The sequence below is a fragment of the Sapajus apella genome, unplaced genomic scaffold (genome assembly GCF_009761245.1).
Source record: "Sapajus apella isolate SASKATOON/1434 unplaced genomic scaffold, GSC_monkey_1.0 scaffold26, whole genome shotgun sequence".
NCBI classification, from domain to species: domain Eukaryota; kingdom Metazoa; phylum Chordata; class Mammalia; order Primates; family Cebidae; genus Sapajus; species Sapajus apella.
In genome coordinates this window covers 9,501,559-9,515,431 of record NW_022436966.1, presented here as the reverse complement: position 1 = coordinate 9,515,431, position 13,873 = coordinate 9,501,559, and the positions used below count along the sequence as shown (strand labels likewise).

At 36.6% G+C, this 13,873-nt stretch overlaps 2 protein-coding genes across 12 annotated transcripts in view; one reads left to right on the top strand and one right to left on the bottom strand.

Annotated features, from left to right (window-relative positions):
* UGP2 (UDP-glucose pyrophosphorylase 2) overlaps positions 1 to 7,418 on the top strand; it is a 55,508-nt gene extending 48,090 nt beyond the window's left edge. For all 6 annotated transcript variants that reach the window (XM_032291971.1, XM_032291973.1, XM_032291970.1 and 3 more), the window contains 5 exons: positions 1,230 to 1,527; positions 2,026 to 2,223; positions 3,073 to 3,315; positions 5,929 to 6,033; positions 6,976 to 7,418. In XM_032291971.1, the coding sequence (XP_032147862.1) occupies positions 1,230 to 1,527; positions 2,026 to 2,223; positions 3,073 to 3,315; positions 5,929 to 6,033; positions 6,976 to 7,083 (952 nt within the window). In that variant the 3' untranslated portion in view covers positions 7,084 to 7,418. The remainder of the gene's footprint in view (positions 1 to 1,229; positions 1,528 to 2,025; positions 2,224 to 3,072; positions 3,316 to 5,928; positions 6,034 to 6,975) is intronic.
* A 588-nt stretch (positions 7,419 to 8,006) lies between these two features.
* VPS54 (VPS54 subunit of GARP complex) overlaps positions 8,007 to 13,873 on the bottom strand; it is a 123,678-nt gene continuing 117,811 nt past the window's right edge. For 5 of the 6 annotated variants that reach the window (XM_032291965.1, XM_032291963.1, XM_032291964.1 and 2 more), the window contains 2 exons: positions 13,399 to 13,493; positions 8,754 to 9,384 (listed from right to left, as the gene is read on the bottom strand). In XM_032291965.1, coding sequence (XP_032147856.1) covers positions 9,279 to 9,384; positions 13,399 to 13,493 — 201 coding nt within the window. In that variant the 3' untranslated portion in view covers positions 8,754 to 9,278. Of the gene's footprint in view, positions 9,385 to 13,398; positions 13,494 to 13,873 lie in introns of all 6 variants that reach the window. The other variant, XM_032291962.1, reaches the window with a different exon arrangement.

Below are 13,873 nucleotides of genomic sequence, written 5' to 3'. Positions count from 1 at the left end.
AGGGTATATTTGGTCTCCAAGTGGGTCTGTGAAAATCTTTTTACATTCCTATATTATTGATAACCTTCTTTCCTATGGAAAGGAATTTCTTCAACATCCTAATGGGCTTGGGGTAATTTAATAAATTATAGAGAAAATCTTTGAGGAATAGTGAGTAAAAAGGAAATTCAGATGAATTGTGACTAAAGGCCAGGAAACTGGAGAAATAAGGCTTCCATTTAAGGGATGGACATCAGTCCACATGAACTTGTACAGAAGGGACATTTCTAGGCTGGGTGTGATGGCTCATGCCTATAATTCCAACACTTTGGAAGGCCAAGAGAGGATTGCTTGAGCCCCGGAGTTTGGAATCAGCCTGGGCAACATAATGAGACCTCGTCTCTACAAAAAAAAAATTTTTTTTTTAATTAGCTGAGCATTGGTGGTATGCACTTGTAGCCCCAGCTACTTGGGATGCTGAGGTGGGAGGATCACTTGAACCCAAGAGGTCGAAACTGTAGTAAGACATGTTTGTGCTACTGCACTCCAGCCTAGGCAACAGAGCAAGACCCTATCTCAAAAATAAAATAAAGTAATAATAAAAAAGAAGGGACATTTCTAAAGTTGTACCATTAGTTTGGTTGTTTTTAAGATCTGTTTCCCATGGTTACTTTTTAACCATGTTTCTTTACACCACAGATGTTTTGCCTTTATTTTCTGGTCTTCAGTCTGTTGCAGTGCTAGCTCCTGTTTTCCTCTTGTCCCATTACCAGCTTTACCTGTGTTTTCACTAGTGGTGGGAAGCAGACATCTTAGAATACTAACCTGGTGCTTATTTTCTGGGAACGAAAGAGATCCACCCCTGAATATATTCATTTGTAAGAATGGGCAGTTTTTCTCAGATAGTTTTTCAGGGAAAAGAACAATCCCACAACCAAGTAAGTTTGAGAAGATTTACTTGATATATCCTTACTCTTGGAGACTCATAAAACATTAATATCTTTAAAATATGATGGGTCCTCTCATCTGTATGACCACAGAGACTTGTTTTTGCAACAGCTATCACCATCTAGAAAACAGATTTTGGACAACACAGATACTGAGAGATTTTCTTAGATGGATTCACTTATAATTAACTTACTGATAGACTCTGAAGTGAAATTTTATTTAACTTTAATGCATTATTATATTTAAAGGTCTGAAATGCTCTACAGGGTCAATATTGAAAACAAACTTTTTTTTTTTTAAAGGTACCCGAGGATTAATAAGGAATCTTTACTTCCTGTAGCAAAGGACGTGTCTTACTCAGGGGAAAATACAGAAGCTTGGTACCCTCCAGGTCATGGTGATATTTACGCCAGTTTCTACAACTCTGGTTTGCTTGATACCTTTATAGGAGAAGGCAAAGAGTATATTTTTGTGTCTAACATAGATAATCTGGGTGCCACAGTGGATCTGTATATTCTTAATCATCTAATGAACCCACCCAATGGAAAACGCTGTGAATTTGTCATGGAAGTCACAAATAAAACACGTGCAGATGTAAAGGTAAATACTGAGAGGAAGCAGTTTAGGGCTTCATGTTTTCACATTTCATAAGTTACAAAGTTAAAACCTTTGTTATTTGAAAGTTTCTATTTTAAACAACACATTTAACCACTTGGTGTCATAAGAAAGGGTGAGACAATATTATGGGGAATACTTTCAGTTCTGTTTGACATAATAGTATATATCATAAATCCAGAATAAATAATATCAAAATCATCTTTATTTTTTTGGATAAGCTTCATCAGTAATTTTAACTAAAATAATTTCATATATATTTATGGCAAAAATCTGAAACGTGAAACCTTTGAATAAAGTTGTCCAAATCTTTAATATTCTTCTAGTTGGGCATTTAAATGTTATTTCATTGTCCCTTTTATGAAAATATACTCTTTCTACATAATGTATTTATATATTTTTTATATCATCACTATCATTGTACTTACAAAAAAATGCACTTGGGACAGATGTGGAGGCACTTACTATTTTCTGCCTTTCTAGGGCGGGACACTCACTCAATATGAAGGCAAACTGAGACTGGTGGAAATTGCTCAAGTGCCAAAAGCACATGTTGATGAGTTCAAGTCTGTATCAAAGTTCAAAATATTTAACACAAACAACCTATGGATTTCTCTTGCAGCAGTTAAAAGACTGCAGGAGCAGAATGCCATTGACATGGAAATTATTGTGAATGCAAAGGTAAGCCAAGGTTGTTGCCCATTAAACTTCCTGGTTCCTAAGGTTATAGTAGGCTACACATAGACCCCACGGCCCACTCCCTCTGCCCCATCTGTTCCATTGGTCACTCCCTTTTGCCTTTTCAGACTCTAGTTCCTAGCCCCGTCTTCCAGAATCTGCTGTCACCCCTCTAGTGTGCCAAGTTATGGTGCCCCTTATTTGACCCTGCATTGTGGTAGTGGCAAAAACACTGGGCTTCAAAAATAGAGAACCTACTTTTTAGTTGTTGCTCTGACACTCATAAGTCATTTGGCCATCAGTACTTTGCATGAGTTTTCTGAACCTATGGTTGTTTCTCATAAAATGGAAGTGATATTACTGAACAGAAGAGTTTTAAGACTATAAGAATTTGACATATGATAGATGTTTGATAAATGTCAGTTCTCAGAATTCTTTTTCTGGCCAGGTGCAGTGGCTCATACCTGTAATCCCAGCACTTTGGGAGGCCAAGGCCAGCAGATCACTTGAGGCCAGGAGTTTAAGAACAGCCTGGCCAACATAGTGAAACCCCATCTCTACTAAAATTACAAAAAATTAGCTGGGCATGGTGGTACATGCCAGTAATCCCAGCTACTTGGGAAGCTGAGACATAAGAACTGCTTGAACCCAGGAGGCAGAGGCTACAGTGAGCCGAGATCGTGCCACTGCACTCCAGCCTGGGTGATAGAGCAAGACTCCATCTCAAAAAAGAAAAATTTTTTCCCATCAATGAATCTCTGAAATCACTTCCCAAGTATTAACCTACAAGGAACTAATTTGTAGGTGCTTAAAACCTCTGTTCTCTACTCCCCCGTCCCTAATTTCTTACAGACTTTGGATGGAGGCCTGAATGTCATTCAGTTAGAAACTGCAGTAGGGGCTGCCATCAAAAGTTTTGAGAATTCTCTAGGTATTAATGTGCCAAGGAGCCGTTTTCTGCCTGTCAAAACCACATCAGATCTCTTGCTGGTGATGTCAAACCTCTATAGCCTTAATGCAGGATCTCTGACAATGAGTGAAAAGCGGGAATTTCCTACAGTGCCCTTGGTTAAATTAGGCAGTTCTTTTACAAAGGTATGTAACTATAAAGATATGTGAGTTCATATTTCTTAAATGTGTAATTATAAAGATATGATATACATGCGAATTGGAGACTAATTACAGTCTCTACTGCTGAACTATTGTATTCCTCTGTCTTTGATACCTTTTAAAGGGAATTTACCATAGAAGATAAATATTTGCCTCACATTTGAAACATGATTGCCATGGGGAGTAGAAAATAATCTTTAAATTTCAGGGCATTTTATTATATGTCTCTTCCAAGACTGATACTGCTTTGATCAGTGGGAAAAGGTTAATTCTGTCTTAAATACTTATTGAGCCCCTACCATGTGCTGGGCAGTATGTTCTAGGTGCTAGGGATTTAGCAGCAAACAAAACAGACTCATCTTTGTCTTCATGGAATTGACATTCTAGTGGAGAAAGGATGATAAGTAAATGTATGGTATGCCAAGTGGTGGAAAATGCTACGGAGAAACATAAAGCATGGATGGAGAATAGGGAATGCCTCAGGTGGGGAGGGGATTGTGTGATTTTACATTGAGTGGCTACAGGCAGCCTCACTGAGAAGTTGATTGGGTCTGACAAATGGGTATCTACTGCAAAAAGTGTTCTAGGCAGGTGGAATAGCAAGTACAGTAAGTCCTCACTGTCATCAGTATGTTCTTGGAAATGGCCACATTAAGCCAAACAATGTATAACACATTTTACCATAGGCTAATTGATATAAACAGGAGTTCAGTTCCTACAGTTTATTTCTGGTCACAAAAATATTACCAAATTTTAAAATAAAAACCAAAACACTTCTAATATTAAACATTGAAATAAATGTGAGTTGTGCATACATTAATAAGAACAAGATAATTCTTGACTTGCTTATTCCAGTTCAGGGTCATGGGTTGACCAGAGCTTATCCTGGCAGCTCAGGGCACAAGGCTGGAGGCAACTCCAGACAGGCCACCATCCCATCTCAGGGCACACTCACACACATCCACACTCATACTGGGACCATGTAGACATGCCAGTTCACCTAACATGCACATCTTTGGGATGTGGAAGAAACCAGAATAGCTGGAGAAAACCCACACAGATGTGGGGAGAACGTGCAAACTCCACACAGACAGTAGCCTGGCTGGCAATCTTTTTTCCCCCGTCATTAACATTATAACAAAATAATATGAACAAAACAGCACTATCGGTGGACCTGCTGTAAAACTCCACCTTAGCCTAAGTGAAATCCAAAAAATTTAATCACATGATTACTGAAATGTGACACTGAGCCTTTGTGGTTGGCCTGTGGGGTCCTGCTCTGCCATCCAACTCTATTTTAGTCCTGGGTGTGGTTTGGTGCCACCTGCTGTGGATGTGTAGAATGCAGATGAGGAATTAGGTAGAAAACTATGAATGCATGTATCCTCAAAGTCAAATGAAGAAAATAAGAAAGTAGGAATTATTTGTCAAATGCTGCTGCTGCTGATTCAAGTAAGATGAGAATTTACTATTCGATTTATCAGTTTGGAGGTTAGGGAGCCTCACAGGCAGAATTTAAGAGAATGAAAAAGGAGGAATTGGAGATATGAATGCAGAAATCTCACTCAAGAGTTTTGCCTTAAAGAAAAACAGATAAATGGGGCTATAGGTGAAAAGCAATATAGGATTTGAGGGTTTTTTTTTTTTTTTTAATGGGAGGATGTTTATACATTAATGGAAATTAATGCAGTCAGGAGGGAAAAAGCACTGAAGAGGGAGAATTGCTGAAACAACACTTGATGGGCCTTAAGAAGGGATCTGATGCACAATTCCAGGACAGCTGGTGCTCGACTTACAACCACGGTCGGGACCGCGGACCGGTCGTAACACGATTTGGTCGTAAGTTGAGTAGGCTATATGTACAGTTGAAATGGTGCACGCGGAGATGGTAGTGCTGCCGGAAGCTGGTCCGCACTGTCGTACACCCAGCTGGGCAACGTTTGCGCTGCCAGACGCGGAGCAGTCGTGGCTAGCGATTGTGGTTGTAAAGTCGAATGGTCGTAAGTTGCATAGGTGGTAAGTCGATCAATACCTGTACTAGGAAGGCAGGGGAATGGGCAATGGGGGCAAGGTGGTGGTGGGGGTGAATGGAAACCAGTGGAAGTTTTCTGATTGCTCCTGCTTTCCCAGCAAAACAGGTAATGGGGTCACAGAGGACAATCTCTAATGCTTGCAAATCTAAGGAAACAAAAATACAAAGATAGTGATAATTTATAATAGTTTGTACTGTTGCTCTTCCTAAAATGTGCTCTAATTTTTCAGAATCCCACCAATGCATGATTTCTTTTTTCAGTTAAATTCAAATTGTGTAAACTACTCATCTGGCTCTTGGCATGTTGGTTATCTTTTTTTTGTTTTTTTAAGCATGATCTGCTCAACTATATTGTACATTGCTTGGTATAGAAACGATGTTCGTAGCTCCTTTCTCTCCGGCACAGCGTCTAGCATATGAGTGCTTAATAAATAGGTGCTTCCCATAGAGGACCTGAGCTTGGCCATAAAATGTTTTTACACTTCAGTTAAACTTCCTTGTTAATGTTTTTCCTGTCTTTCTGTGAACCCATTTCAGACATTTTTATGTTTCTACTTTTCTGTAAGGTTCAAGATTATCTAAGAAGATTTGAAAGTATACCAGATATGCTTGAATTGGATCACCTCACAGTTTCAGGAGATGTGACATTTGGAAAGAATGTTTCATTAAAGGTATGTTGTTACAATGAAAATTGTATTTCTTACAGCTTTACAAAATAAGTCTCATTTTCTACTCATTTTTACATTTACTTTAACGAATACTTGGTTAGTCTAAATTACAGTAGTAATTAAGCTGGCACTATTAAATGAAATGAGAATCTCTAAAATAGGATCACTATTAGCTTTAGCTTCTTAAAGATGATTATTTGAATAAAAGTAGAAAAAAAAACCTCATTTGTACTGAATATACTCTATTAAAGGAATGTTATCACTATAAGAATATTCATTTACATTACTGTAGTACTTGGGTACTGAGTATCATTCCAGCCTCATCTAAGAAATAGGAGGCAAATGGGGGTATATAAGTATTAGAGCTCACAACTAAAGATACAATAGCTTTTTCCAAATCATATAATTAAAAAAAAAAATCTCCTAGATTTCATGTACTCTTCCCATTAAAGCTGCTTACTTAAATGAAGATCCTGAAAAAACAAATACATATATTGAATTTTATTGTTGAGACAGACTGCCTAAAGATTTAAGACATGAAAAATCTTATCAGTAAACTGTTATAAAAACAACAAAACAACAGCAAAAGCCCTATGTGTAAATATAAACCAGGCACCTTTTAATTTCTTTATGAAAGTTGGCTAATGCTGGTGGCCTTGCAAGTAGGCCTTCAAAGGGGGCTGCTCATGCTATGGTACCGGGTCCACTTCCCACTCTGAGTACCACCTATGACAAGGAGACAGAGAACCTAGAACTACTACCAGGATTGTTACAGAAGGACACGTTACAATGTTCCTTAACTGTTGTTTTTCATGTTTAATATTGTTTATAAATACAGTTACTCCACTGTACAAAGAGTTCTACATAAACTTGATCATTGTAAGATTATCAAATTGCATTTCAGTTGCAAGTACACTCTTATGTTTTGTTTTCCCTGTCACTTAGGGAACTGTTATCATTATTGCAAATCATGGTGACAGAATTGACATCCCACCTGGAGCAGTATTAGAGAACAAGATTGTATCTGGAAACCTTCGCATCTTGGACCACTGAAATGAAAAATACTGTGGACACTTTAGTAATGGGCTAGTTTCTTACAATGAAATGTTCTCTAGGATTCTAAAATAGGCAGGTACTTTGCTATGTTACTGTACCCTGCAGTGTTGATTTTTAAAGTAGAGTTTTCTGCAGTATGCTTTTTAGTCTAAGAAAAGCACAGATGGAGTAATACTTTCCTTCTTTGAAGAGGATCCCAAAAGTTAGTTCATCTTAAAGTGCAATATTGTTTAATCTTAAAACTGGGGCAACTCTTGAAGATCTTTTAACAGAAGCTTCAATGATGGTCACTTTGATGCTTGTGATTTCAAAAATAAAGCAGTGGAGCAATACTTGTGTACACTTGTACTTTATAATGTTAACTATGAAATGGTGAAATAAAATGGTTTATTCTTGCTAAACAACAACTGCTATATAAGTTGGAAGATTTGCTCTTGGAATATTTAAGTAGTCACTGGCTAGTTACCTAGAGAGTCATTTTTGGCATTTCTAAGACTCTTAATCATACCATTCTTTCCATAGTAATTAAACTGAAGTTATTTAGTACCTTTCATCTAGTTCTAAAGCTGGGATGCCTGCCATGCTTTCCACAGACTCTCCATTTATTGAACAAAGTGGCATTTATTTTCCCAGCTGACGGTGGTAGGCAAAGGGAAGGCATTTCTTTCACATCCTTGTACTCTTCTAGAGTGAGGTAGGGGGTATAGCTTCAAAAAAAGATCCCTTTCCCTGAAGCTTCCTTTCTTGAAGCTTATTATCACTGAAAAATGATCATTAATAATCTTTCCAATCAGGTCTGCTGGTAGTTCAATTTATACCTTTTCTTTAAATTCATCCATACTTGTTTTGAGTAGGCTGCTTTTTCAACTTAAAAGTTCACTATATACCATTTTTTTAAAAAGTTACCTTTTAAAGTCTGGTAATTTTTTACAGCTTTATTTTAGACAGTTTAAGAACCAATGACATACCTCTGTAATGATAAAGGAAAGAAAACAAGCTTTCCTTTTAAGAAACTGAAGAGCACAAAATATAAGACTGTTTCATTGTACATAATCACCACAGGATATTAGGCACTCTGACAGAGTTAGGCAAGATTCTTGGTGTGAGGTGAGGCACAGGCACTTTCATTTGTAGAGTGCTGCTGATTCTAATTTTGAAGGTAGGTATTATAAAAGTCTTGTCACCTTATTTCTGGCCCCAACACAGCAGGCTATATTTTAAAAGTTGTGTTTCTCCCTGGTCTTCGTTTGTATACACATCCAAAGTAACCTAAAAACAAGGATTCAAGGGGGGGCCATACTTCATATGTTATCTAAATGTTAAAATGAGAACTCAAAAGTAGGCAGATTATATGAATACATATTCTTATCTCTGCTAGAAATAAAAAGAAAAAAAAAAAACACCCCAACCATTCATAGATACTTTTATAAAAATACAGATATTAAACTGTAGTCTTTTATATACCATTTCTGAAAAGTATTTAGTTGCATAAATAGATGCTAGCATCTTATTCTTTTAAATATTACTTGTAATCAGTCTTTCAGGTATTTAGACAGCTCTGGAAGGCTTTACCCAGTTGACATACGGTGGTAGTAGAAATATTCATATGCAACACACAAAGCCTGAAACTTGACATTGGTCACTAAAACAAAAATTGAGTTCCTAAATCCAAGCAATCAAAAGATGTTTATTTTTTATAGAAAGATCTGTAAAAAAATAATTTTTCAAACAGCTTTACTTTCATAGAGAAAACTTTCTACAGAGGTTGACTAAGATTTTAAATTGTACCATCATTAAATAAGGTGGGACACCATATGAATTTCATTGCACTGGAAGAAATGCAGAGCATTTTTTAATATAAAGTAGACAGAGCATTCTAGTCAACTACAGCTGTGTTACAGCTATGTGTTCTTTTGGATTTGGTCCAAAGAAACCTGAGTCTGTTTCCAGAGAGAATGAAAAATGTCATAGACACCTGATCAGTCACTCCTCACTGTAGGATGCACAAGAATGACATTCCTTATAGATCCCACTGAATCCACTTTCCCAACGCTGATACTTTCCTTTTTCCCTTCCCCCACCCCAGTTCACTTTGAGTTTCAGGTTCAATTCTCGAATCACAGGCATCCAGATTTTCTTCATAACAAACACATCCCATGGTCAGATGAACTACCCAGTTTTCCAGTATGGTATCACCTCTTCTGTTCCCAAATTTCGGCCATATTTAGGTCCAAATCTTTAAGGCCTTTTAAGGCTTGAAGATTTCCAGTGTAAAAAGCTACATCTGCTGTGACCAACCTAAATAATGGAGAGAAAATTATTTTTAAATCTCAAGCTTTCTATTCAGATAATTAAAGTAACAGTGCTCACTGAGTCAGAGTTCTATCCTAGCTGCTAGAGTATCATCTAAAATTCAGATTTCCTAGTGTCCAAATGTCAACATATTTCTCTTAGCAGGATTCCTGCTATCAATAAGGAGGTCATTTAATGCTGTATTTCAATAATAAATATTTAGAAAACAAACCAATGCATGTTGGAGTCAGTTTCATGATAATTTCAGCCCAAGAAAATCAGATTTATCTTAAAACAGCATGAATTAAAATACAGAGAAAACAACAGGTTAAACTAAAATGTTTTTGATTGATTAGTGCTAGAGTATAGGTATGTTGACTAAAATAGTAAACTCAAGGGAAACGCAGGCCAGGTTTGTTAAGTGCCATCTAAGGCATTAAATACAGGCTACTATTCATGTATATAAGGGCTACTAGATGTTTCTTTAAAAACCAAAGAGAAACAGGAGAGAACATGAATAAGAAGTCACAGATAAAAACACCTGAATAACCAGTAAACTATGAAAAAATGGTAAACCTCAGGAACACAAGGTACTATTATTCCCTGTCAGAATGGCAACAACTAAGAAATCTAGCAGCAAATGTTGGCAAGATGTGGGATCAGAAATTCTCACAAACTACTCCACTAATGTGGGAGCATTAACTTGGTATAGCCACTGTCAATACCTAGCAATATGAAAATGTGTATTAACTCCAATTCACTTATAGGTATATGCCCTGAAGGCATGGTCACACCATTAGACATGTATGAGGATCTTCAGTATGGCATGGTTGTAATGGAAAAAAGTAACGACTTAGCAATTTATCACTAGGGGAAATGTTTAATTTACATATGGTTGATTCATGGCAAGGAGCAGTGGCTCATGCCTGTAATCCCAGCACTTGGGGAGGCTGAGGCAGGAAGATCACCTGAGCTCAGGAATTTGAGACCAGCCTGAGCAACAGAGCAAGACCTTATGTCTACAAAAAAAATTTTTTAACTAGCTGGGTGTGGTGGCACATGCTGGTAGTCCCAGCTACTGGGGAGTCTGTCGTGGGAACTGCTTAAGCCACTGAGGTTGAGGCTGCAGTGAGCCATGATCACACCACTGCCCTCCAGCCTGGGTGACCATGAGACCCTGTCTCAAAAAAAAAAAAAAAAAAAACAAGTTGTTTGATGTGATGGAATAGTACACAGCAGTCAAAAATAGACTACACCTCCATATATCAAACAAAGATAAATCAGTAAAAATGCCTAGTACAAAGCAAGAAAGCAAGCTGCATATATGCAATATACTATATAAGTAAATTTACAAAACAGTACTACATATTTTTCATAAACCTAGGTATAATAAATAGACTAAAAGAATATAGACCAAATTCACTGGAAATGTTGCCTAAAGACTGGGAGAAAAAGGGAATGGGACTGCAGATGGGGTCCAAAAGTGTACTTCAGCTTCATTTGGAATGTAGTTTTTTGAATACCATTTTCAAAAAACAATAAACATTTTTTTCAAGTGAAAATGACAAATGTTGATCAATTCTGGGTAGTAGAAATATAGTTTATTATTCTCTGTATGTCTCTATTTTAAAAATATCTTAAAATAGAGGGGAAAAAATCACATTAAAAAGTATAGGGCAGGGCTAGGCTGGGCACAGTGGCTCACACCTGTAATCCCAGCACTTTAGAAGGCCGAGGTGGGCAGATCACCTGAGGTCAGCAGTTTGAGACCAGCCTGGCCAACATGGTAAAACCCTGTCTCTACTAAAAAATACAAAAATTAGCCAGGCATGGTGGCATGTGCCTGTAATCCCAGCTACTCGGAGGCTGAGGCAAAAGAATCCCTTGAAGCTGGGAGGTGGAGGCTGCAGTGAGCCAATATCACACTGCTACACTCCAGACTGGGCGACAGAACCATACTACATCTCAAAAAATGGATAAATAAGAGGCAGTAGTGAAAACATTTGGAGTAGTGAAAATCTGTAGTGAAAATGTTTCAAACTAGATAGAGGTGGTGGTTACACATCATTGTGAAGACACTGAATGCTTTAGTGAAGACACTAAATTGTTCACTTTAAAATGGTTAATTTTATGTTATGTGAATTTCACCTCAAAAAAAGTCAAAAGAAAAGCTGCATTTTTAGAGCAATTTCAGAAACAAAAAATTCCTTTTAAGCAGGCAGTTTATGTCCTTGGCTAAAGAGCAGAGGTTAATCATCAGGCATCTTACAAACACATGAATTGACTTACAAAGGATGAGTTTCTGTTAGTATGTGACAGTGAGGGTCTCTAAGGTCAGACTGACCCCCAAATAGCTATATTAAGAAAGAAAACAATAGCTAACAAGTTAGCTTGGATGCTTCACAACTACTGGTCTGCAAAAAGCCAACTAACCAATCCAGATTTAGCTATGGGAATACAGGTAAAAGGGTATGAGGGGGGTAGGCCTTAAAAATATTAGCTTTTATTGAACAGCCTCTTTACAGTACAGTAGACATCTTTATCAAGAGTCACTAAGTTTCTAATATGCTATCATCTCTTCAGGAGGAGAACATTCAATAGCAAATCCCTTATGTATGTACCATTTGTATCATCTGACATCAAGTGAGAGATATACACAGTGTCACCCACATGATGTTCTTGCTGAAAATATCTGACTCTGTACGTATAATGCTATTAAATTAATGTTGATTTTTTTAGGTGGGGTTCAGGTATCATGATTGTGTAAAAATGTCCTTGTTTCTAGAGACACATGTCAAAGTATTTAGGGGTTAAATTTATGATGACTGCAGCCTACTCTTTTGGATGTTTGGCAAAAGGGAGGTATGGGGTAGAAGGGAGAAGGAGCGACAGTGGCAGGAAGACTGTGGCAAAATTTTAATAGTTGATAAATCTAGGTAAGAGGTATTCAGTGTTCGTCATTGTCCTTTAACGGTTCCATGGCTTTGCAATTTTTGAAATCAAATCATTCTTTAAAAAGAAAAAGAAGAATCAGGTAATAAGAGGCAGTATCATTCTTGCATAAAACTCTTAAATTCAGCCTGGCTAACAGATTCAGCAGAATGAAGCTTTCACATAGCCTTTTGCAAAATCGATTCACTGTACTTTTTAAATGGCAGGGCCAACTTCTGATCCCAGCATACATTTTTTCATTTTCCATTTGTTCTTATAAGTTTGAAATTTAAGCCTGAAATTCCTTTTACAGGGAATAAAATTTTATTCCTAAAAACTCTAACACACTAAGGAACTGATATTAAGATGTAACTAAATGATTGGTGCTTAAAATTTTGTAAAATCTCATCCCCATACCTTTATCTATATTAGTCTTTACAAAAATCATGTTAAGGAAACTTTTATCATCATCCCTATTTTCAAATCTAAAAAACCTAAGCTGAGGGAAAGTAAGTGATTTGGCCAAAGTTATACAGCTAGTAAGTGACAGAACTAGAACTTAACCCAAGTTTTCAGATTCTAAATCCTACATTTTCTCTTTTATGTACTATGCTATTTTAACAGTAATATATACAATTTTATCAATAGCTTACAATAAAATATAAACATATACTTACTTTTTCATAACCCTCTGAAGGAATTAAGACAGACTTCATCCTTGTTATTTTATAAATCTGGCACAGAGGCTAAGTGACATTCACATGGTCACAAAGCTACTAAGTAGAACTTTGAATCCTGTTTAAATAGGGTACTGGGTATCTAAGGAAGTGCTACTAACTCACACTGCCTCAAAACACATATATAAGGTTGTGTAAGTAATTGTCCATATATAAACCACTTTTAGATAGGTAGATAGATATCATTTCTACAGGGGAAAAAAAAAAAAACCCACAAAAGCTTGCTGATTTTACAACTTTGGTCTCCAGTATGATTATAGCAGAAAAGGATGGCATAAAGAATCAAAACTGATCATTAAAACAATTTGATATGGGAGTATATAGTAAAAATGTTAAAAGAAAAAAATCATACCCATTTTGAGGTCCTCCATCATTTATCACATTTAAGTGAGATAACTGCTTTTTCAAGTGGAGTTTATAACTTGCATTAATTCTTAAAAACAACATCTGAAAAAGAAATACAGCTAAGTTTCTTTAAGTTTTACTGAAATAGAAGATGTAAGTATCTGAGTTATCAATATTATTTAGAAAAAGTATTTTTAAAAACCAAAATCTTTGCTTTGGCGTATACTTTTAAAATGCTCCTCTGAAAGTATTCTATTGCTATTTCACTACATTTTTTTCTCCTTAGTTGGATAAAACTTTTTACCCTTCTTAGCAGTATTCCTTTTTGGAAAAGTTCCCATAAGTGGGATCAACTGTGACAGGTAAAAATAATAAAAAGCAATGGGGAATTTTGTAATATATTAAGTAGGAACTTAATAGGGGAAAAATGTCACAATGATAGAGGCAAAGATACCTTCATACTTATAATCTAGTAAAATCAA